The 24,239-nt window shown below is 54.6% G+C and overlaps 1 protein-coding gene and 1 long non-coding RNA gene across 3 annotated transcripts; one reads left to right on the top strand and one right to left on the bottom strand.

Moving 5' to 3' along the window:
- Positions 1-4,722: 4,722 nt before the first annotated feature.
- Positions 4,723-22,284, top strand: BCAN (brevican). Of its 2 annotated transcripts, none has more exons than XM_011992798.1 (14): positions 4,723-5,057; positions 8,831-8,929; positions 9,568-9,942; positions 10,259-10,433; positions 10,734-10,861; positions 11,313-11,606; positions 14,192-14,425; positions 14,985-15,629; positions 19,028-19,135; positions 19,684-19,842; positions 20,429-20,511; positions 20,888-21,032; positions 21,305-21,495; positions 21,783-22,284. In XM_011992798.1, exons 2-14 carry the CDS (start codon positions 8,839-8,841, stop codon positions 21,888-21,890), a joined length of 2,736 nt encoding a protein of 911 aa, XP_011848188.1. In that variant the 5' UTR covers positions 4,723-5,057; positions 8,831-8,838; the 3' UTR covers positions 21,891-22,284. The 2 variants fall into 2 exon arrangements, with proteins under 2 accessions (XP_011848188.1, XP_011848189.1); XM_011992799.1 differs by lacking the exon at positions 4,723-5,057 and adding an exon at positions 8,281-8,295.
- LOC105548658 lies at positions 8,544-24,158 on the bottom strand. The gene is made up of 2 exons (XR_001007425.1): positions 24,051-24,158; positions 8,544-9,921 (listed from the first exon to the last, which is right to left on the bottom strand). It is a non-coding gene; the product is annotated as an uncharacterized LOC105548658 (long non-coding RNA).
- Between the last annotated feature and the right edge of the window lie 81 nt (positions 24,159-24,239).

The following is a 24,239-nucleotide window of genomic DNA, read 5'->3' on the forward strand; positions in this document are numbered from 1 at the left end:
AAAAAAAAAAAAATATATATATATATATATATATGTGTATGTGTGTGTGTGTGTGTGTGTGTGTATGTATAACTCTCAAAATAATAATGCCAACATTAAAATTTATCCATGGCTCCTTTCGCCCTTAGAGGGTTAGAGAGATATAGTCAAAATGCTGAGTTTTATAATCACTTGAAATAATTTTTTCTTTTTTTTTTTTTGAAACAGAGTCTCACTCTGTCTTCCAGGCTGGAGTGCAGTGGCACAACCTTGGCTCACTGAGACTTCCACCTCCCAGGTTCAAGGGATCCTCATGCCTCAGCTGCTCGAGTAACTGGGATTATAGGTGTGCACTACCACACCCAGCTATTTTTTGTATTTGTAGTAGAGATGGGGTTTCACCTTGTTGTCTAGGCTGGTCTTAAACTCCTGACCTCGGGTGATCCGCCCACCTCTGCTTCCCTAAGTGCTGGGATTACAGGCTTGAGCCTGGCCGAAAGAAAATTCTTCTATGTGGTTTTGCTCCAACTTCATATACAGTTAGGTACATTTGTTATAATTTGTTTTATATTTTTAGGCATTGCTTTATTTTTCTTCTTTTAAATTTAATCTAAAATTAATGTAAACTCTAATTAATTTTGTATTTTAATTATATAAAACATTTACATGGCTCCAACATCAAAACCATACAACAAGGGGTTATTACCATTTTACAGGTGAAGGAACTGAAGCGAAGAGAGATTAGTACCTGCCCTTACATCACAGAGAAATAAGTGGTCCTTCCCCATAGGAGGCTGGGAGAGGCACTACAGGCGGCCTTCTGGTGGGACCTCACGAGGTAGATTCAGATGTACTCAGGCTCCAGCCCTCCAGTTCCTCCCACTATTCTTTGTGGAACAAGCTGATGGTCTTCTCTGAACACATGGGTTTGCAACCCTCAAAGCGCGGTCTGACCAGCTCATGGGGACGCTGGCTCCTGCTGGTGCAGCAGGGGGCTCTCTGATGATGCTGTTCAGCCTGTAGTTCCCATTGCTGTCTCCCTACTGCCCCACTTTCCCTCCCACTCCACACTCCACACTCCCTGTCTGTGGCAGCAGGAGCCCTCAGAGCCACACTCAGCCATTTCTGCCCCCCACCCCCTCCCACCTGGGCTGGGGTCCTGTGCTTCCTGGCCTCTTTCAGAAGCTATCAAAGCCCCCATTCTCTGAACACAGCTGTGCCAGCATTCAGAGCCACATCCCCCTCTTCAGCTCTACTCCCACATGCCCATGGCACAAGACCCAGATGCCTGTGCAGGGTCTGGGAGAGGAACTCAGCTGCCTAGGCCCCCACCCCAAGTCTGGGAGAAAGGAGGCAGGTGTTCAAGGAGGTTGGCAGAACAGGCTCTCCCAGTAGCCACTGTGGAATAGAATCCAGTGAGGAAGGCCCAGGGCTAACACTGGAGATGGGGGGAACTCAGGGTACAGGAACATGGAGGGGATATTCTCTTTTCTGAACTTGGGTCATGGCCTCGGCTTTGGCATGGATGGGGGATGTTGGGGGTCTGGTGGAGGCAGGAGATTGATTGTTCCCATCCAGAGAGGCTGGAAAATTCCCCAGGGCCCAGGAGACTGGGAGGCAGCCAGCTGGGCTGCATGTGGGAGAGGGAGGAGAGCTGCCCATGCTCTCCCTCTCTCTCTGTTTCTTCTCTCCACCTCCCTCTTTCTCTCTGCCCTGATAGACATCTGGGGAGCCCTGGCAAGAACGTTGGCCTGGGAGACTTGATTTTTTGGTCATGGTTCAGCCAATTCCATGCTGTGTGACTCTGGACAGTTGCTTGACCTCTTTGGGTCTCAGTTTCCGTGTTCAGAAGATACTCAAGGTTACTGGAGAAATTTTTCTCCTGTTACTGAGACAGGAGGTTCTACTTGAAATTTGACTTTCATTCTTCCCGCTGCCATTGATTCTGTTTGCTTTCAGCCAGTCCCTGGGGATCTCTTTCTGAGATCTGGAAGGACTAGGCAGAGGGAGGTCTTAGTTCTTGCCTCCTCTCAGAAAGTGAATAGAAACAGGGAAAGACGCATATGGCCAAGGGTCTGTAACTGTAAAGAGAGTCCCTGATCAGCAATTGCTGGTTCAAACTGCAAGTTAGCCTTCAGTATACATTTTCTCAGCTGGAAATGTTGAAAAAGGCTCAGAGTGCCCATTTCCTCCCCTGAGAAATCCTCTGCAAAGGATTCCAATCCCAAATAATGAGCCCTCCAGGAGAGTGGTCCTCTGACCTCCTGGCCAGGAGATCTGGGCAGATTAGGTTGCTGGGTGTGTGTGCATGTGTATGTGACTGGGAAAGGAAAAGAACTAGATTTTGCTGAGCCCATGTCATGGGCCAGGGGTTTCCCTTGCCCAGTTCAGGTACAGTAGATATTGCCCAGTGCAGTAGATATTATTCAGCCCGTTGTTCAGAAAAGAGAGCTTCAGAGGAGGAACAGGGCCCTTTCTGAGGTTTGCCACTGCAAATGACAAAACAGGAATTTGACCTCAGTGCCTGTGATGCCAGAGTCCTCATTTGTGCAACAGCAGCTGTCTGTTCTCTTACCACGTCTGGTCTCCCACCAGGGATCTGCCTTTTGGAACAGACTGTCTGATACCAGCCCTTATTCAGACCCAGGTGCTGCTGGCCTCAGTCAAGGGTGGACTCCCCCAGGGCACCGAAGTGAGTGCCAACCCTTCTGGTCATGAGGAGAGGTGGTAAGGAAGGTCACTTTCTCTGCCTTCTCTGGTCACAGCCAGGTTTTCCTGAGGCAAGAACTGTGGTTACATCTGAGCCACCACTGGGATTAAATTTCAGCCGCTTGGTTGCCTGGCTCAGCCTGGCTGGCCTCAAGCCCTGTAGGGCCAGTGTGGAGATAGGCTGGACACACGCATCCATGCTGAGACTGTCCTGAGGAAGGGGGATTTTCTTGCAACTCTGAGATGCAACATCTAAAGGGAGCAAAAAGACATCCTAAGGCTGCCCAGACCTGTCCCTAAAGGCCTTCTCAGATCCCCTCTTTCTACTAGAAGAATTGGAACTGCATTTCCAGACCTCGAGCAGTTCCTGGTCCACAGTTGGAATTCAATTCAACTCATATTTGTTTAACGAAGTAAATAGATTGAGATCCCTTCCTTCCCAGACTCTCCCAAGCACCTTCCTCTGTTCCCTTCAGTCTTGCATCCCTTTCTGGGGCATTTTTCTTTTCTTTTCTTTTTCTTTTTTTTTATTTTTTTTGAGACGGAGTCTCGCTCTATTACCCAGGATGTAATGCAGGGGTACGATCTTGGCTCACTGCAACCTCTGCTTCTCAGGTTCAAGCAATCCTTCCTGCCTCAGCCTCCCGACTAACTGGGATTACAGGTGCCCACCACCACACTAGGCTAATTTTTGTATTTTTTTAGTAGAGATGAGGTTTCGCCATGTTTGCTAGGCTGGTCTTGAACTCCTGACTTCAGGTGATCCGCCCGCCTTGGCCTTCCAATGCTGGGATTATAGGCATGAGCCACCGCACCCAGCCTGCATTTTTCTCGGTAAGGAAATTTACCATCCACCCCTCCCTATCCCCCAGGTCTTCTTGTCCTGTTCCTACAGTAGATGGGTCTCTGAGAAGGGGCCAGAATCTTCCCTTTAGATCCTCAAAGATTTGGAGTGGGTTTTATTTGTGAGCTTCTCAAAGCCCTTTGAAACCAAGTCCATAGCGCTGGGAGTGAAAGCCAGGCAGTGGTGAGTGGGGGCGCTGGCACATTCAGTGGGGAGCAGTCCAGGGTTCCCAAGAGGGACCTAGGGTGCAGTCTAGATGGAAGGCTGAGGATCTGCCTTGAGGCTGCATTTGCATTGAGCGCACCTCACTTTACTTGGGGTATTTTGAAGATGCTGTGGAGATTATGGGGATCAAAGCCCTCCAAAGCTATCCTTGGTGCCAGTATTGGTATCCAGGGGAGGGAATCTAGGCATCTGGCTGTCCTGCCCACTGTCCATGCCAGGGGCTTTGCCTACAGTCCCAGGAGGGAGGAGGGAAAAGCAGAGAGCCTGGGAAAGGAGAGGGAAGCAGAGAGGCCCTGGAGCTGGGGGAAAGGAGGGTCATTGGTATTCTGGGCACTGAGGAGTTCCTGGCTAGGCAGCACTCAAGGCCCACCCCCTGGCATCAGGCTGCACATTCAGCATCCACAGCCCTGGCCAGTAGGCCTTCTGGGCTCCCAGCAACGCCTGCATTTTGCACATTGGTTTGCATGACTGGTAATGTCCCTTCACAGTGCCACCCGCACCCCACCCCCACCTCAGGTCTAGAGATTTCCTGACTTGCTTTGCTTAACCCATGATTCTGCTGTCTAACCTCCATCCTTCCAGCTGCAAAGTCAGCTCCTCCTCTGTGCAGGGAGTGGGAGCACTACAGGAGCCAAAGCCCAATCATAGCTGCCTCCAGGGAGGTAGCTACGGGCATTTGCACTCCATTCTACCTCCAGAAAAGAGCTTCCCATTTTTATTAGGAAGGGTGCCTCTTTTCAGGAGCAAAGCCCCCATTCTCCCTTCATCCACTTCCTACAGTCTAATTGAATCCCTCCTCCTTCTTTGACCAACGAGAAGTCCCTCTGGTTGTCCAACTTCCACCTCTCCAGCTGCAACATCGTCATCCTCTAGCTCAGCGAACGCTCCCTCCCCGCTCCTCCTGCCCCCACCCCCCCCCCACCCCCAAGCCCTCGGCTTCTCATCCGCTGAACGATGTCCTACTTCGCTCGTCCTTGCTTTCGCTGCTGCCGCCGGGAGCCAACGCAAAGAAGGCAGCGGGTCCCGTGACCGTCCCGAGCCCCCGCGCTCCCGACCAGGGGGCGGGGGTGGCCCCGAGGAGGGCGGGGCAGGGGCGGGGGGAAGAAAGGGGGTTTTGTGCGGTGCCGGGAGGGCCGGCGCCCTCTTCCGAATGTCCTGCGGCCCCAGCCTCTTCTTGAGCTCGCGCAGTCCCCGCCGCAGTCTCAGCTACAGCTGCAGGACCCAGACGTAGACCCGGAGGAGACCCCCGGAGGAGGCTACAAACTTCTCAGTGCCGCGCCCCAACCCCAGCCCTGGGTAGGTGAGTGCCTCCGCAGCCCCGCCGCCCGCCCTGGGGTCGGGGACAGAGAGAAGGGAGTGCCCGCCTGGTCTGCGCCCCCCGCCTGTCAGCCCTTGCCTCGAGGCTCTGGGGCACCCAACTCGTCGACTCCTGACACCGCAGCGGGGTAGGCTGCCGGACAGCCCCGAGCTCCCGCAGCTGCTGCTGCCATCTCTGATCTACACGCTTCCAGCTCTGCCAGTGGCAGCCCCCCTGCTGCTCGCAGTCTGATCAGCAACCCCTCGGGTCCTCGCGTCTTCCCTGCTGCGCGCTCCTGTCCCAGCGCGGCCCCCTAGATTTCCGACCTTGTCCCAGGCAGGGCGGTAGCGGTCAGAATCAGTCCCTGCCTCCGTTCCCCACGCTGCAGGCAGCTCCAGGAGCAGCGGCCAGCAACCCTTCTGGGGACACCTTACTGTAGTCCGGCAAGACAGCCGATCAGAGCCGCTCTAGGAGGTGGTCGGGGTGCCCATTTCGGCTGGAATCCCAACTCGGCTCCTTGCTCTGTGACCTTGGGGTAGTTAGTTGACTTCCCTGAACCTCGGGTTCCTCATTGGTGTAATGAGCAAAATATAAATAATCTTTTTCTCACAGTTGAGGCTATCCACAGGAAGCATTTAGGAGAACTGGCTCAGGTAGACATTAGTAATATTCCAGCTATTAGCTGGAATTCCGTTACCACTATTGCATTCCTTCCTAGCACTGCCAGGAAGTCCAATTCCCAAGGGCCTGGGAATTCCCTCTCCCAGGAATTTCCATATCCTGTATTCCCCCACCTATCAGAATAGCTCTGCCTACATGGTTCTAACAGGACCAAGAGATTGGCATCAATTCTGAGGGGCACCATTATTATCTGCATTACTTATATTGCAGATGATAACAGTAAGATCAGGGAACAATGTTACCCATAGACCCACCCACAGTATTACCAATGCCTATGTTGTTATGGCTAACTTTGCTATTTATGACAGCATCATCCACATTTCAGACTCTATACGAGAGGGATCTGCAACAGCTTGGCTGGTGACATTGCTAATAGTATTATTAGTTGTGCTTCCAATAAAAAGGACTATTTATATGATAATTGCAATTACTCCTACAGGCCCTAAGGCCCCGCTGATATCTTGTAGGCTCATGTTGCTCCTCATGAACCTGCTAAGGGGGTAGCAGAGAGCTTCAGTCCTGCTATAGCCAAAGCTCTGGCTTCTTTGGTGCCTCCCTGCTGACCCTGCTGAGTGCTGGAGCTCAGTTCCTATGGGACAGGCCTTGGCTGCCAGCTGATGGGTGTTCAGCATGGAGGTGATGGATGTGCATGCCTACACACACACACACACACACACACACACACAGAAAGAGAGAGAGAGAGAGAGAGAGAGAAAGAGAGAACCTGGTCTTAACTCTCTGGGTTGGGTCTACGAAGACTGTGAGTGAGATGGACATCCAGGATCAGACAGAAACGATGTGACAAGAGGAAAGTTCCCTGAACAGCTCAAGAAATTCAAAACAAGGGCAGAGATAAAGAGGCTGGAGCAGAAACAGAGAGGGGGATGTTATGGCATCAAGGGAAGGGACAGCATGACTACTGAGCTCTCAGGGTTAGAGACGGAGAGGTGTGGCCTGCTCTGGAGGAAGAGAAGATGAAATGGAGGTGAGTGGTGTGTGGGATAGAGAAGGCCACAGAACCCTGGACCCCTGGGTTCCGAGGCTGGTACCAGATGTGGGGAAGTCTGAGTTTCCTCAGGGCTCCTAGCTGCACCTGGGAGGCTGAGGACTGAGACTGGAGAGACAGAGCTCTCTGAAAACTGCACGGGGCTGCCCTCTTGGCATCACTGGTCAGTGACTGCCATTTTTGGGGTCAAGGGTAGGTTGCCCTCCATGTTCCAGAGCAGTTAGGTCCTCATTGGCCTTAGACCCTCTTCTATCACTCTCCCACTGTCAGAACAGAGGTGAAAGAGTGGTACAGGGTGTTGGCCCCAAAGTGACTCCAACTATATGGGTTTCTGGGCCGCCTGTCAGAGAGATGGGAGCCAGGTCTGTGAGCAGCTCCAACTCCAGCTCCAGCCCAGAGAGAAGGGAGGGAGGGCGCCAGAAGGGGGCCGGGCCCAGGCCTTGGCACAGCTCAGATGCATGGCAAACAGTCTTCCCAGCACCCGGTGGGCACTGGCTGCTCATGCCCAATGGTCCCCACTCCAGCCCCAGAACAGTCCTCTCAAGCACCCCCATGCCTGGAGCTGGTTTCAGCACCTCTAATCTGGCCCCATCAAGAACCTCCTCCCTCTCAAAGGTCAGAGGGAGGCCCTAAACATCTGATTGTGCCACCCCTCTCCCAACTCTGACCCTAGGAAATGATACCAAGACACAGTGGGGGAGATGGAGGTTATGATGGCAGGGAGGTGGGAGGATCTGGGGAAAGTAGGAAATTTCCCATCAGCTCAGGCTTAGGAAAGTACAGGGGCAGGTATGAAGGCAGAGGCTGAGAGGGCAGGGAAGATGGGGGATAAACAGTGGGCCTGGAATGGGAGTGCACAGCCAGTGGAATAAACCTGATTTCTAGGAGTCCTGCCTATAGTCTAACCTTCAATTCTCTTGCTGCATCATTGGCCTATTCCATGGCAGACCTGGATCTCCATGCTCTTCTAAGTTTAGCCCAACCCTTATCGATGATGTAGCTCTGAGCCTTCTCTCCTGGGAGCACATTGCCCTCGTGCCTGACTTTTCTTTGCTAGGGATCCAGGGTCAGCCCTATCCTTCTCTGAGCCTGAGTCTCCATTTCTCAATGTCATGCCACATCCTTTTTATGACAGTGTAAGCGCTTCGAGGAATATTCTGGGTTCTACAGCTTCTGATAGCCAGGGGTAGGAAGGGGTAGCCCCTCCCATTTCTTCTCACCCCTCTTAGTCCACCCTCCAGCCCAAGGCTTTCACAAAAGGTAGGGTGGGGGAAGGGAGGGGCTGGACAGAGGCCAGACTGGCAGAGACAGGGGCTTTGTCCCAACTGATTTCTGAGCCAAGAGTTCCGGTGGGAAAGCCCGTGCCAGGCAGAAAGGAGAGGCTGGGAAGAAGAAGGGAGGAGGCAGCCAAGGAAGGGGGATGGAGAATGCTGGGGAGTAAAGAGAAGAGTTTCCTTACAAATAATGGTGGGGAGGAGGTAGAGGAGATGGTGAGCTCAAGAGAAGTTGTGCTTACTTGTGTTCAGTCTAGAAGGCCCTCCTGGAAAAGGCCAGGTGAGTATGAGGTCCATGGAGGCAGGAACCGTCCAGAAGGCAGGAAAGGCTAGAGAGGCACTATGGGAGAAGGCTCTGGGTTCAAGGAAGGAGTCTGGCACTGGGAGGAGCAGACAGAATTCTGAGTATAATAGCACCCACCATTCATGCTATATACTGAGCTCCTACTGTGTGCCTGGTGCTATACATTTGTACAGGAGTTTTAAGATACAAAACACTCTCAAAGCACATGGTTCCATTACAACTCATGAGGTAGTAATGATGATGCTCTTTTATAAATAAGAAAATGAAGGCCCAGAGAAGGTAAGGAGCTGGCTTAGGTCACACAGTGAGTTGACTAGGACTCAGGTCTTGGTTCTGAGAAGGAATCCCTTGGTGGGAAGATGGGGATCAGAAACAGAGAGTCCCTGGTGATGTGAAGGTCGGGGACTTCTGGAGCCAGGATATGTGTGAACCCACATGGGTGTAGTAGGGAGCCGGGGGAAGTCCATCTTGAAGTCTAACCCCATCTTTCTTTCTCATGTCCTTCTGTCAGCCTGCAGCATGGCCCAGCTACTCCTGCCCCTGCTGGCAGCCCTGGTCCTGGCCCAGGCTCCTGCAGCTTTAGCAGATGTTCTGGAAGGAGACAGCTCAGGTAAGTAACCCCACTTGGGGTCACCATCTCTGTCTTGTTCAGTCCTAACCAACTGCTTCCAGGCTTAGGGGCCCCAGAAAGAGAGAGTATTGGGAGGGTTGTGGGGAAGAGTCCAGGCTGGAACACTTGGAAATAAAGGCTGAGCTGTGAGCATCTGGTAGATTGGAGAAATCATGGGGCAGGACTAGCGAGGGGCACTGGGTGCAAGGCTTTGGGTCCCTAAGGTGGAGGATAGGGGATCCTGGAGCTAGCAGGTGGGAAAGGGGTGGGACTGGGAGAAACCCTGAAGGAGGCCTTAAAGGGAGCAGACCGGGAAACTGGGCTGGAGGACTCAGGGGGTGAGGTTGGAGGACCCTGGGGTGTGGTCTAGGAATTTTGGAGAGGAAGTGGAACACTCTGAGAGCAGGGCAAGGAATCCGGGGGCAGAATTGACTGGGAGACTTTGGGGGATGGGTTTGGAGACCGTGATGGTCCTGGAGGACCCAGAGGTAGGGTTGCAGGACCCTGGCCCCTGGTTCTAGAGGGGCCGGGGAATCCTGGGGCTGGAAGGAGGGATCCTGGATCGGGGCTTGCAGCCCACCGGGTGGGACTCTGAGGGTCTACAGCGTTAAGTTCTAGCCGGCTCCACCCGTTCACAGAGGACCGCGCCTTTCGCGTGCGCATCTCCGGTCACGCGCCACTGCAGGGTGTGCTTGGTGGCGCCCTCACCATCCCCTGCCACGTCCATTACCTGCGGCCGCCGCCGAGCCGCCGGGCAGTGCTGGGATCTCCGCGGGTCAAGTGGACTTTCCTGTCCGGGGGCCGGGAGGCAGAGGTGCTGGTGGCGCGGGGAGTTCGCGTCAAGGTGAATGAGGCCTACCGGTTCCGCGTGGCACTACCTGCGTACCCAGCGTCGCTCACCGATGTCTCCCTGGCGCTGAGCGAGCTGCGCCCCAACGACTCAGGCATCTATCGCTGCGAGGTCCAGCACGGCATCGATGACAGCAGCGACGCTGTGGAGGTCAAGGTGAAAGGTGAGAGGGCAGGGAGGTTCCCAGAGGGAGGGAGGGAGGGAAGGGAGGAGTCTTGCCCTCCGGGAGCCCACAGTGTGAGAGGGAAGCAAACGTAGCTGGAAGGCGCAGCCTGGGTTGGAAAAAGAGTGAGGAGACACAGGCCTCCTTTCTCTCTTCAGGTAGAGGAAATTCTCCCCACCATCTAACTTAAGTCCCTCATGCTGTAGAGTGAGCACAATTGAACTTTACCCCTGTGTACAGAGGAGTGACAAGGAGGGTGAGGGGAGGCCAGAGTGCTGGGTGCTCACCTGGCTCCGGGGTCCTCTCTGCCCCACAGGGGTCGTCTTTCTCTACCGAGAGGGCTCTGCCCGCTACGCTTTCTCCTTTGTTGGGGCCCAGGAAGCCTGTGCCCGCATTGGAGCCCACATCGCCACCCCGGAGCAGCTCTATGCCGCCTACCTTGGGGGCTATGAGCAATGTGATGCTGGCTGGCTGTCGGATCAGACCGTGAGGTGGGCAGGGGCTGTGGACTGGGGCTTCTATTTGCCCCTGAGGTGGCCATGGCCCCTCTTCTGCCGGGTGCTGCCTGATGCATCAGGCTGGGCACGCAGGGCTCTTTGCCTCTGGGGGATGAGGCTGGTCTGAGGAGGGGAGGTGAGGACCCTGAGCATGTGCATCCCTGTAGAGCTAGGAGGACAGCGAGCTGTCAGCAAGTGGCTGCACTGTGGTGGCAGTGGGGTTCAGTAGAGTCAATATGGGCTGGTTCCCTGGTGAAAGCATCTGTACTAAGTGATTCTGTCCTTCCTCCCCAGGTATCCCATCCAGACCCCACGAGAGGCCTGTTACGGAGACATGGATGGCTTCCCCGGGGTCCGGAACTATGGTGTGGTGGACCCGGATGACCTCTATGATGTCTACTGTTATGCTGAAGACCTAAATGGTGATTAGGAGTGAGAGGTTCCCAGGGGACAATCTCCTACTCCCCATGCTGCCCATAGGTCCTCCCAGGGCCTCGGCAGGACTTTACTATCCCTCCTAAGTTTAAGGGTGCAAGCAGGAGTAAGGAGAAAATTGGTGTCCTTCTCTCCAAACACTGTCACAGAGGCAAGCTCATGATCAAAGTCTCAGCCAGGTGGCAGGATACTGAGTTTAACTCATCTACCACCTGCTGGGTGGACTCTGTGCATGGCTTTGCAGAATGAGAAGTTTGGGCTCCATCTCTTTGAGCTCTAATGTCCATCTTGAGGTTCTATTCTGATTTTGATCCTAGAGTAGTTGACTCCCTGCCACAGATGAGGGAACTGGAGAAGCTTGCCCAGGGTTCCCATGGGAGACCAGAGTGGAAGGAGCTACCAGCTGCCTGGTAACCCAGTCTTCTCTTCTCCACCTAGGAGAACTGTTCCTGGGTGATCCTCCAGAAAAGCTGACATTGGAGGAAGCACGGGCGTACTGCCAGGAGCGGGGTGCAGAGATTGCCACCACGGGCCAGCTGTATGCCGCCTGGGACGGTGGCCTGGACCGCTGCAGCCCAGGGTGGCTGGCTGATGGCAGTGTGCGCTACCCCATTGTCACACCCAGCCAGCGCTGTGGTGGGGGCTTGCCTGGTGTCAAGACTCTCTTCCTCTTCCCCAACCAGACTGGCTTCCCCAACAAGCACAGCCGCTTCAACGTCTACTGCTTCCGAGGTGAGCCCACCTCCCTGCAGAAGCTGAGACCAATCTCAGAAAGGCAAAGTTGAGCCCTAAAAATCCTACCCTAGTCTGATCAGTTTAGCTCAGGGCTTTGCCATTTGCCTGAAGGGGTCGTGGGTGAAATCCAGCTTGTCATCTAGGGTTCTAAATCTGGGCATGCCCTCTGGTGTGGTGTCTGTCAGCTGTTTGGCCCAAGGAGTGCTCACCTTTTGGCCTCTCCTTATCTGCCTTCCCACCAGTAGTCCATGCGTTGTTTGCTCCAGCTGGGCTGCTGAATAAGCTCCCATTTCCTGCAGCTTATTGGCAGAGCAGAGTTGACCAACATTCTGTGAATTCAATGAGTAATCTGCTCAAGTTCTTCCGGTCAACAACCAAATGCCCTCAGGAGCCCTCTGGAGGATTTCCAGAAACTACAGTTTAAGAAAGTGTCAGATCTTTAACTACCAAATACTGGTGGATGGACTCAATTCCCTGTAAAGGGAGCAGGACCTTAAGCACAGTTGGGAATAGAGATAGCTTTCTGCCCACGTCTTATGGTTTGTTTTCGGGTTTTTTTGAGACAGGGTCTCACTCTATTCCCCAGGCTGGAGTGCAGTGGTGCGATCATGGTTCACTGTAGCCTCAACCTCCCTGGGCTCAAGGGATCCTTCCATGTCAATCTCTGGAGTAGGGGGGACCACAGATTTATGCCACCATGTCTAGCAAATTTTTGTAGAGATGGAGTTTCACCACATGCCCAGGCTGGTCTTGAACTCCTGGGCTCAAGCAATCTGCCTACCTTGGACTCCTGAAGCGCTGGGATTTATAGGTGTGAGCCACTGCACCCAAACCTGCCCATATCTTATGTTGGGAGCTGAGGGGGAGGCAGTTTCTGGGACCCTCAGAGGCAAAAGGCCGAGGCCAAGGGTAACTGACAATAAGACAGGCATTGCCATGGGGTGTCTGGGTCCTTCCCCAGTTGTAAGCCTGAAATGCTGTTACAAGAGCTGGAAGCAGAAACGGAAGGAGCAGACACAGCCTTCACCCTAAGGGAGCACTTGGTCTGAAGGATGAAGACACAGCTTTTGCCATGGGAACCCCCAGTCAAAGGGAAGACAAGATGCTTCACTCCCGGGATGAGGAGAGACTGAGAGAAAAGCATTACTACCATTGGGACAGATCTGTGGACATATCTGGCTGGGGGCTGGGGAGGGGTGGGCAAGTAAAAGTCCATAGGAAGACAGGTCCATCTGAAAAGACCTCCTGGAACAGGGGTAGTAGTAGTAGTAGTAGTAGTAATAGTAATAGCTAAAACTTCTGTGTACTGGCTATGATTGTGTGCCAAGCCAAGCACTGTTTTGGAAAGAAATGGCCTGGATCATGAGGAGGGTCAGGGGAGCGGGAATATGACTACAGTTGGGACACAATTGGTGGATGACAGAGGCAGCAAGGACACAAGGTCTGGTGAGGAGTAAGGCTCACTGGAGCAGGTGATAAGGGCAGGGACTCACTGTCCTGTCTTGCCTGGCTGAGCACAGACGGCCTTCAGGGCTTTTCTTAGCCCAATTCCACCTTCACTTCATTGGTGTTCTGCTCTTGGCTCCCTTCCCCAGAGGACAAGTAAACCATTCTAAACTTCTGGTTATTTGAAGGGAGTAGGTCCCAGAAGGAGGTGGCCCTTTCCCTAGCCTACTTGCCCCACCACTGAGATCTTCAGGTAGTGCCTGAAGTTATTCCTGCATTCTGCCCTCCAGCTATCCTGACAAAATGACAAGCCTCTCCCCTCCTATTTCAAGAATTTTGGAGGCTGGGTGCAGTGGCTCATGCCTGTAATCCCAGCACTTTGGGAGGCCAAGGTGGGTGGACCACTTGAGGCCAGGAGTTCAAGATCAGCCTGGCAAACATGGTGAAACCCTGTCTCTACTAAAAATACAAAAATTAGCCAGTAGTGGTGGCGCATGCCTGTAGTTCCAGCTACTTGGGAGGCTGAGACAGGAGAGTCACTTGAATCTAGGAGGCAGAGGTTGCAGTGAGCCGGGATTGTGCCTCTGCACTCCAGCCTGGGTGACAGAACGAGACTCTGTCTAAAAAATAAAAGAATTTGGGGATGGCTGGGACCCCTCACACCTTGCCCCAAGCCCAAGATCCCAAAGTACTAAAGCTGTTTCATCCATCTTGCTGGCTCCAACCCCTCCCCCTAGGGAATATCTCTCACTTGAGCCTTTCCTGACCACTCCAAAGTAGTACTTTCCATCATTCTATCTTCTGACTCTGCTCAAGTGTTCTTTATCTTGTAACATTATAATATATGTTTGTTTGTCGTCTGTTCTAGAATATAATTTCCCTTGAGGGTAGGAGGTTTGCTGTTTTGTTCTACACTGTATCCTCAGTGCCCAGGAGAATGCCTGGCATGACACACAGTAGGCACTTGATGAATGCTTGAGAAATGAGTGATGAAGTTCTGGGATGCTCCCTGCGCCCCAGTAGGTGCTCCACTGGGAAGATGTGAGAGAATTGAGAGAATTCCCTGGTGCAGGTTGTGACCTGGGAGGGCAGAGCTACCTATTCAGCCTCGCATCAATACTTTCCTCCTGCCACAGACTCAGCCCAGCCTTCTGCCATTCCTGAGGCCTCCAACCCAGCTTCCGACCCAGCCTCTGATGGACTAGAGGCCATCGTCACAGTGACAGAGACCCTGGAGGAACTGCAGCTGCCTCAGGAAGCCATGGAGAGCGAATCCCGTGGGGCCATCTACTCCATCCCCATCATGGAAGACGGAGGAGGTGGAAGCTCCACTCCAGAAGACCCAGCAGAGGCCCCTAGGACAGTCCCAGGTAACTCAAATCCCTTATCCTAAGGACGTCTTGATTGAAAGAAGTTGGGGGCAGAAGAGGCAAGCCTAGGTTGATGCTCACGTCATGGATGGCATGACTCTGCCCTGTCCTTGCTCAGCAGCTCAGGGGTGCAGGGCACCTTTCCTGTCCCTCTCCCAACCTTTGTTTTTCCAGTAAATTCCACCCCCAACTCTATGGAGCTAGAGATGCTTGCACCAAGGAGCCGCGCCCTGGAAAGGCGGGGCCTCCCTTCTTTGGTCCCTCTTCCACCTCACACACCCAAAACAGACTAGAGTTTTGACAGAGTAGGAGGGAGATGCAATGATCATGTTCTCCGGGGCTAATGATGGCTCACAGAGCCTTCTCAAGTGTTGCCTCAACAATGTAGCTGGGGTCAAGTTCTTCCAGTGTGGAGCAAGGATCACCCGTCCTCAGGGCGGGCTCTTCCCTATTCCCCAGGGCTCACCCTCCCCAGCCCCACTTTTCTCCCCTTCCCTTTTTTCTTTCGGTCCTCGGGCGGGCGCTGTCCCTGGTGCTGAACCGTTTGTGCTTTGCTTAGAATTTGAAACTCAATCCATGGTACCGCCCACGGTGTTCTCAGAAGAGGAAGGCAAGGCATTGGAGGAAGAAGAGAAATATGAAGATGAAGAAGAGAAAGAGGAAGAAGAAGATGAGGAGGAAGAGGTGGAGGATGAGGCTCTGTGGGCATGGCCCAGCGAGTTCAACAGCCCCGGCCCTGAGGTCTCTCTCCCCACTGAGCCAGCAGCCCAGGAGTCACTCTCTCAGGCGCCAGCAAGGGCAGTCCTGCAGCCTGGTGTATCACCACTTCCTGATGGAGAGTCAGAAACTCCCAGGCCTCCAAGGGTCCATGGACCACCTACTGAGACTCTGCCCTCTCCCAGGGAGAGGAACCTAGCATCCCCATCACCTTCCACTCTGGCTGGGGCAAGAGAGGCGGGGGAGGAAACCGGTGGTCCTGAGCTATCTGGGGTCCCTCGAGGAGAGAGCGAGGAGACAGGAAGCTCTGAGGGTGCCCCTTCCCTGCTTCCAGCCACACGGGCCCCTGAGGGTACCAGGGAGCTGGAGGCCCCCTCTGAAGATAATTCTGGAAGAACTGCCCCGGCAGGGACCTCAGTGCAGGCCCAGCCAGTGCTGCCCACTGACAGCGCCAGCCGAGGTGGAGTGGCCGTGGTCCCCGCATCAGGTAATTCTGCCCAAGGCTCAACTGCCCTCTCTACCCTACTCCTTTTCCTCCCCCTGCAACTCTGGGTCACCTGACCTGTAGTCCTTTAACCCACCATCATCCCAAACTCTCCTGTCCTTTGCCTTCATTCTCTTACCCACCTTTACCTATGGGTCTCCAATCTCGGATACCCACCTTGTGACTTCCATCCCAGCTCTCCGAGTCTTCACCCTGTGACCCCAGCCCTGCCACTGACCATCTGTGACCCTTCCTTGCCATTGGGCCCTCCACCTGTGGCTCACATCTCACCAGTCCCACAGAGCATCCTCAGGCCTCTCCAGGGGTCCTCATCACCTATTGCAGTCTTCAGGGCTCAGCCTATTTTCCGCTACTCCCTTCCTCCTCCTGTGTGCCGTCCCCTTTAGCTGCCTCCCATTGATCTCAGGGAAGCCTGGGAGTCCCTTCCCCATCCCCAACCTCTGGAGTCCAGGAGAACCCGTACCCCCACAGAGCCTTAAGCAACTACTTCTGTGAAGTATTTTTTGACTGTTTCATGGAAAACAAGCCTTGGAAATAAATCTCTATTAAACCGCTTTGTAACCAAGCTCTGGTACCCTCTGTCTCCATCTCCTGCTGTCCATCCCTCTCATTCCATGGGTCTGTGTCATGAGGAGCACTTGGATGCTTCTTCTCTGGCTCCATGTCTCTCCCTCTGTGTGTGTGTGTCTTGGCCTCTCTTCCTTTTTCATTTTCAGCTTCTCCCCTTGTCTGTCCTGGCAGTCTAACAGCCCTCATTGATCCCCCAGCCTCTCCTTCTCAGGCCTGTCTACACTTTCCTTCCTGGCTGCTGAAATTCCAAAATGTGACTGTACACATTACCCCTGGAGAAGTCATCATCCATAGTCTGAGGCAGTGCTGGGAGTTGCAGTCCCTCACTCCTGATGAGGAGAAACCCCTGCAGCCCGGGGCGCATGGGTTGTGCATTTATATTCACTTCCAGTCCATCTTGGTGGTGCCAAGAGTCATAGTAACTGAGGGAACTGAGGGTCTCTCAGCATAGAGGCAGTTCCCTGGCATTCAGGTGCCTTCACCCCCATCCCCTAGCCCTGCATCTCAGCAGGGGGTGGTGTCTAATGCTCATCCCACTACCTACAGCTTTCCTCTTCTCCACTAACTCCTGCACTAATGACCATTCCCTACTCTCCAGAAGGAATGGCTTCACCCTCCCCAAACCCAAAGGGTCTCAAAGTACCTAATGCTGGAGAAGACACAGATTGAAGAGCAAGTGATGGAGAGTGTGAAGGAAGGAGTCAGGTTCTGGGGTCTGAGAGAAGCCCTCCCTACTCAGGAAGGCTAAGATTCCCAGTGGAAGTCCCTGGGGAAGGCTGGGATTCCCTCAACCCTAGGACCCCTGTCTTAGATGGATCACATCCTGTGTCCCACCCAGGCTTACCCATGTCAACTGTTAGGTCCCTGCACAATTGGCCTTGGAGTTCAGCCCTGTGGGGAATAGGGAGGGGGTTTGGCGGGAAAAGGAGCACAACTGGAGGTATCTACAGTGTCTTAGTTCCCCCACCTGAAGGGTAAGTGGGAGGTCTCCTTGACTGCTGTTTCAATGGAAAGGAAGGGAAAACTTTCTGGTTGTGCAGAGTACTTGTCCCCAAAAAGGGAGAGGGAAGATGACAAGAAGAAGCATTCTTCACTTGACTCTGCCTGTGCTGGGTTCAGGTTCTGTAGCCCACAGCCAAGGGGAGGGACCCATGGCCTGGGTGGGGGACCATAGACCAAGTTTGAGAGCCTCTGTCCCCCAGGGTTGGAGGGTTGAATGGGAAGGAGCAGAAAGGACAATAGGAGGGACAGGAAAGTGTGAGGAATGGGAGGAAGTTCAGGATTCTACCCTCTGTGGGGCCTGGTGCTTAATGGGTTAAATGAAATACCTCTTCCTCTGGGGTTGGGAGGTGGGCAGCACTACCAGCTGGGAAGAAACTATTGGCAGGAGGGAAGATGACAGGAGGAGTGGTGCTGGAAAAGCTGATTCATTTCACCCAAAACAGATAGGTCATCCCAGCAAAATTCCTTGAATCGACTCCAGCTTCTCCTCTCTCCACCCCTACTGATTCTCACCAGGCAGTGGGATCTGTGGCCAGGCCAGCGTGAAGCATTGTGGGCCTTGGCCATGGCTTCTAGAGGTGGATGGTAAAGTCTGAAGGGTTCTGCCCTGGAGTGGTTTTGCCTCCCATGGCTGAGGGCCTTGACCTTACCATCGCTGAGGGCCATGACCTACACAGTTGTTCTGTGGAGCCATCTTCCCCTGGGTCATCTGAACCAGAAAGAATTGGAAACTGACAGCTCCTATAGCACCCAAGCACATCTTAAGCACAGCCACATCCTACCCCAGGATCCATAGAAAAAAAGTCCAGTAAAGCAGATGGCTTAGCCAGATGGAGCTAGAGCCAGGCAACAGATTGCAGACCTTCAGGGTAGTGTGTTAGTCTAAGAGGACTGCCTGGAGGAGAGGGAGCCAGAAGGAAGGAGTGAGATGGATTCTAGGTTGGAGAACCTGCAGAAGGCCCAAAGTGGAGTTGGGAGAGGGAGACTGGTAAGTGGAAGAGTCTGTGGATATAAGAAGGGGAGGTGAGAGGTTGGGTGATGTTGAGAGAAAGCTGCATGCATGAGGCCAGTCAGCACTGCAGGACAATGGGAGCTGCTGCAACTTAGTTCCTAAGCTGGGGGAGAAAGGGCAGGGCCTAGAGTGAGGAAACTGGGCTGGATCTCCACTAACAACTTCTGGGGCTGGCTGACTGCCCAGTGGACAGCAGGAAGAATGGGTAGTATTCACCTGGACCACACCAATATCAGGTCTCAGGAGCAGTCAAGGGAGACCACCCTCCACTGTTGCTATGGTAATCCTTTTGTTCCCTCCTTCACTTCCATTCATTCCACCTGGACTATACAGAACTGTACTGGGACCTGGCACAAAGGCAAGGGGGTGTGGGGCTAAACTCCAAGCCTAGAGAAGGAAAATGACCTGCCCAATATCACACAGAAGCCAGATAAGAGTTTAGAGCTATAACTTTCTGTGCCCAGTATCTTTCTCCATCATGGGTCTGGGTTCTGAGGGCCCTCCTGGCCACTTCTCCCCAGTCCCTTTTGGGCTGGGCTCACACTGGTGGCCATAACAGTGGCTTGCACAAGGCCGAGCCAGTGCTGAAGTGGGGAGCGGGAAGAGGAAAGAAACCCAGAACTCAGGGCTGGGTTGTGACCAGAGACAGTCTCTAGGGAGCACTTTTAGGGTGCTGTTATAGCTTTCAGGACAGAGAGACCAGGGCTGGGGGACCCTCTGCACCCTCTCCTGGAGGGCTCAGGCTGTAGAGTCGGGCTGCCTCGCTCCCCCGGCCTCACTTCTTTCCCCCTCTCAGGTGACTGTGTCCCCAGCCCCTGCCACAATGGTGGGACATGCTTGGAAGAGGAGGAAGGGATCCGCTGCCTATGTCTGCCTGGCTATGGGGGGGACCTGTGCGATGTTGGTGAGTGTTGAGGGACGGGGCACAGGTTTGAAGCCTGGACTCTGCCACAACGTGCTGCTTCTGGAAGGGGGAGGGAGGACATTGGTTTTGACCTTGTCATTAATGAGTCCCTGTTTTAGGCAAGTTGCATAACTTCTTTGAGTCCTACCCTCAATTTTCTTATCTAAGTGAAACCAAAATGCCTGTCATAGGGGGTCCATTTGAGACCAGTGCAAAGCATACTCCTGGCATTTAATCGGCGGTCAATACATGGCAGGCTCCATTCTCCTGGAGAGGAGAGCACTGCTTGTTACGATGGAGACTCAGCCCAGAACTCCATCCCTCACCCTGGTCCCTGTCTCTCATAAAAGACACCAGTGCCCCTGCCCAAGAGCCCCTCTAGGCTCATGCTAGCCCCCTCATTCTCTACTAGCTCTTTGACACCAACCCCCTTCGCCCCTTAGTCCCGCCCCTCTCAGCCTGCGGTAGTGGAAGGAGACCAGCCCCTTCCAGGGGACCTGGCCCTCTGGGTTTTGGTGCCCTAAGATTCCCGTCCTTCTGTGCCGCAGGCCTTAACTTCTGCAACCCGGGCTGGGACGCCTTCCAGGGCGCCTGCTACAAACACTTTTCCACACGAAGGAGCTGGGAGGAGGCAGAGACCCAGTGCCGGATGTACGGCGCGCATCTGGCCAGCATCAGCACGCCCGAGGAACAGGACTTCATCAACAGTGGGCTGGGGACAGGGTGGGAGGGACCCCCGCCCGCCATGCGTTCTCCCTCTCACTCGCCTAACCGCCTTCCTCATTAACCCATGCACTCATTCCTTGGTTTTCTCAAGCGTGCATTCCCTCACTCACTCGTTCACTCGCCTTCTCGTTCTCTCTCCCTCCTTCCCTAACCTACGCTTAGGCAGTGGCCTTCGGGAACGGAAAGTGGAGGTTCGCGCAGTAGAGTGCGCCTGTGTGGGCCGGGCCGCCGCGCAAGGGGCCGCCTCCAGTCCCTCCAACCTCTCAGCTCTCCGACCTCCGTCGGCCTCCCCCAACTCCAACTCCAATCTTGTTAAAAATTTTTACTCTTTTTCCAAAACTCCCCTTTTCTAGCCTGGATTCATATCTTCCTTATTTTCCCACCCCTATTCCCCTGCTTTCCATCTGGCCCTTGAGCAGAGACTGGAGGGAGGTAGAAGAACCCGGGAAGGGCGGGTGCTGGATCGCGGGTAAGGGTTTCCCAGGCAGTCACCGCAGACCGCCCGGGAGCGGGGAACGGTCGCCATCTGCTGGCGATGGCGCTCACTGCACCCCTTCGTCTCCCTAGACCGGTACCGGGAGTACCAGTGGATCGGGCTCAACGATAGGACCATTGAAGGCGACTTCTTGTGGTCGGATGGCGTCCCCCTGGTGAGAGGCCCCAGTCGACCCCCACCCCCCGCCGTCTAGCTCACTTCCTCTAAGCACTTCTGTTCCCTACCGCCCCCACCCCTCCTGACCCTGCCCCCTTCTTTTTCCGGCCTCCTTCCCTTTCTCGTGCCCTTTGCCTCTTCTCCCTGGGCTCTCCTCCCTTTCTTGTGTCCTCTCTCTTCCCTTCTGGCTCCCATTCTCCCTCCCCTAAAGTCCTTGCCCTCTCCTTTCCCCTTCCCCGGGAGGTCCCCTACTCCCTAGCCCTAGCCTTCCCTCTCTTGGGGCCCCGCACACCCGTCCTCCTCCCCAGATCCTCTAGGCCCTCTCCCGGTACTCCTGGTGTAGGAGCTCCTCACCACCTCCTCCGTCCCCCTAGCTCTATGAGAACTGGAACCCTGGGCAGCCTGACAGCTACTTCCTGTCTGGAGAGAACTGCGTGGTCATGGTGTGGCATGATCAGGGACAATGGAGTGATGTGCCCTGCAACTACCACCTGTCCTACACCTGCAAGATGGGGCTGGGTGAGGGCAGGCAAAGGAGGGTCCCAGCAAGGAAGTGGAGGGGTGGGTTAGGGGACCAGGGCAACTGATGTTTGTAGACAGAGAGTGCAAGGCTACATAGAGGAGTCACAACGTGTTCCAGACCATGGGAGAGCTAACAAGTTATATGGGTCCACTCTGAATCCCTAATTTTTTTTGTCGTGTTGTGGCCCATTTTTCTCTTCCCCATGGAGATTCTGGGAACTGTCACCCACAGAGCCAGGCTCCCAGTTCCTAACTGTCTTCCTTTGCAGTGTCCTGTGGGCCACCACCGGAGCTGCCCCTGGCTCAAGTGTTTGGCCGCCCACGGCTGCGCTATGAGGTGGACACAGTGCTTCGCTACCGGTGCCGGGAAGGACTGGCCCAGCGCAATCTGCCGCTGATCCGATGCCAAGAGAACGGCCGTTGGGAGACCCCCCAGATCTCCTGTGTGCCCAGAAGACCTGTGAGTGACAGGAGGAGGCAGGTAGGAGTGGGAGACAGTAGCCAACGGTAGCCCTGGGCTCCACTCTCAGTCCTGCCTGTCACTGGCCATGTGACCTTGGAGCAGTCACTGCCCCTCTCTGAGGCAATGGGGGAAAGGTGGGCTGGAGGCTCTCGGGCTCCTTCAGTGCTGATGTCTGATAACATGCAGCCACATTCCGGGCTCTCGTGGGCTGAGCAAGAACATCAGAGGGCAGGCTCTGAGGAGAGGAGCAGCCAGGGTGGAGGGTGAGTGTTTGTCTTCCCCAGGCCCGAGCTCTGCACCCAGAGAAGGACCCAGAAGGACGTCAGGGGAGGCTGCTGGGACGCTGGAAGGCGCTATTGATCCCCTCTTCCAGCCCCACGCCAGGTCCTTAGGGGGCAAGGCCTTGAACACTGCCGGCCACAGCACTGCCCTGTCACCCAAATTCTCCCTCATACCCTGTGCTCCTGCCACCACAGGATGTCACAACATGACCAGGGGTGGTGCTAGAGTCCAGGTGATAGTTCCTGAAGGGGCTTCTGGGAAATACCTGGGAGGCTGCAGCCCAGCCCAGGCCCTCTCCCCCTATCCTGGGCACCAGATTTTCCATCAGGGCCGGGGTAAATCCCTAAGTGCCTCAACTGCCCTCTGCCTGGCAGCCATCCTCTCCCCTCCATTTCTCTGGGGATCACTGTGCCCACTCATTCTGGATTTTCCAAGGGAATGGGCTTGCAGGATGAACTGTCTGTAAAACCAACAGGAAATAAAACTGTGTATGAGCCCAAGCAAGTTGGACACTTCTGTGTGTATGTCTGTGACAGACAGAGAGAGGTTAGGTTGGGCAGGGCCTCGTAGGATACATAGAGCTTCGGGATTTATTCGCTTCCAAAGGTCAGAGATGTCCCAAAGATGTCAGCAAGTAGAACAGTGCCAGAATAGCTGCCAGGAAGTACTTATGGAATGAAGGAACGCACAGGTGCTGGGGGACAGCTGGAGTGATGCAGCATGTGTGCAAAGAGATGGAGTGCCTGAGTGCCTAAGAGTCAAGTGGACGTCAATGAGCTCTGTCCTGGGAGGGAGAAGGGCTGGGGTCCCAGAGAGGAAGGCAGAGGTTGGTGCCTTGGTATCCCAGTTCTGAGCTTCCGGAAGGGCCTTCCCTCATGGGAGTGTGAGAGTGAGGGTGATGGGAGAGCTCCGTTGGCACTGCAGCACGTCTGGGGGTTAGGCCGCAGGAAGGTTTACGTCCAGCAGAGAAGGCAGAGATGCAAGAAATAAGGAAACAAGCTAAAGGCCAAGGGGAGGTTCCCAGCCCTGCGGCAGACTGGGCTCCGGGGAACGACCTGGGGGCCGGCACAGGCAGCGACCAGCAGAGGGCGCCGCGGACCCAGCGCGGCGCTCTGAGAGTGCCGTGTAAGCGTGCGCCGAAGGAGACGGGCAGAGGGGTGCGAGGAGCCCCAGGATCCCGCCAGGGGGCGCCGCGGGCTTGCGTCCTGAGGAGGTGGGAGGGGAAGGGGGGTGGTTGGCTATGTAGGGGGTTGTACTTCCGGCCAGGCTTAGCTGGCCCTGGGGGCTGTGAGTCAGCGGAGGTTGAGAGGATGAGGTCACTCTGAGAACTGCAGAGAGTGACCCAGCGCCCGCGTGTGTGTGTGTGTGTGTGTGTGTGTGTGCGTGCGTGCGTGTGTGCGCGCGCGCGCGCACCCTTCTCCCAGTGCACAGAATTGTTGGTGAAGTGCGTATCAGGATGCAGTCTGTCCTCATGAGAGGACATTCCTGCAGATCCTCAGTTAGGCACACAGAGTCACACATAGGCACACACGTGCACACTGTCGTATGTACACACTCCTGCATGTGCCCACTTAGTTACAGCACATCACCCACAAGGGCAATACTTATTCCTTCTCTGAAGCCAGTAAAATCCAGAGACAGGGAGATAGATCCAGAGGAACAAAGACTGATAGTAATACCGGGAGACCCAGAGATAGTGGGCAAGACAGGCAGACACAGGTTCAATACAGCTCTGTGTTGGTGGGAGCTGGGGCTCTCCCAGGCCATCCCTGCCTAGCTCCTGGCCCTTCCCCACCCTATTTCTAAACTTGAAACCAGCTGGTCTCTGATATACCAGTGTGACCTCCCACACCCACCTACCACCACGTTCCTTCCTCACCTCAGGCCTCACCTACCCCACCTTCTGCCCCCCACACAACTCAGCCGTGCGTCGCTAGGGAGCAGAGACTTCTGTTTCTTAAGGAGCTATAGGGAAGAGGATGATTCTGGGGCCAGAGTAGATCCTCACTTTATCCTGTGTTACCCTGTGATTGTACAGTCAATGCATTTTTAGGGCTCTCAGGGGATTTAGGTGGAACTGAGTGGATGAAGATCAAGGTGGGCCTTTGAAAGTAGGGCCTTAAGAGGAGAAGGCTGGGGAGGGGCAGTGTCTGTCCTTGGGCTCTTAAGGGAGGTCCCCTGAGGTGGAGTTTGATAGTATATTGGATTCCCCAGAGAGCCCATGGTGGTGAGCTGGAAGGGGCTTTGGTTTCCCATCAAGGCATTCTCACCGACTCTCCCCAAGAGCGGCAGGAGGGCTCCATCATCTTCTCTGATGTATTGATCAGGAGAGCTTCAGAGGTAGACAGGCTGAAGCTGGAATCCTGCCCTGTCCCTGATACCTGCCCGGGTGTTCTGGCGGGGCCCGGAAACGGAAGCCCTCTCCTGGCTTTGTTGGGCTTCCTGGGGAAGGCGGAGCT

This window comes from Mandrillus leucophaeus, unplaced genomic scaffold (genome assembly GCF_000951045.1).
Source record: "Mandrillus leucophaeus isolate KB7577 unplaced genomic scaffold, Mleu.le_1.0 Scaffold418, whole genome shotgun sequence".
Taxonomy (NCBI): domain Eukaryota; kingdom Metazoa; phylum Chordata; class Mammalia; order Primates; family Cercopithecidae; genus Mandrillus; species Mandrillus leucophaeus.

What these genes read in the sequence shown, in the direction of transcription:
- BCAN (XM_011992798.1), top strand. Translation starts at nt 8,839, where the DNA reads ATGGCCCAGCTACTCCTGCCCCTGCTGGCAGCCCTGGTCCTGGCCCAG. An exon ending in GGAACAGGACTTCATCAACA is followed by an intron (nt 19,843 to 20,428) that starts GTGGGCTGGGGA and finishes TCGTCTCCCTAG; the next exon opens with ACCGGTACCGGGAGTACCAG. An exon ending in CCTGTGTGCCCAGAAGACCT is followed by an intron (nt 21,496 to 21,782) that starts GTGAGTGACAGG and finishes TGTCTTCCCCAG; the next exon opens with GCCCGAGCTCTGCACCCAGA.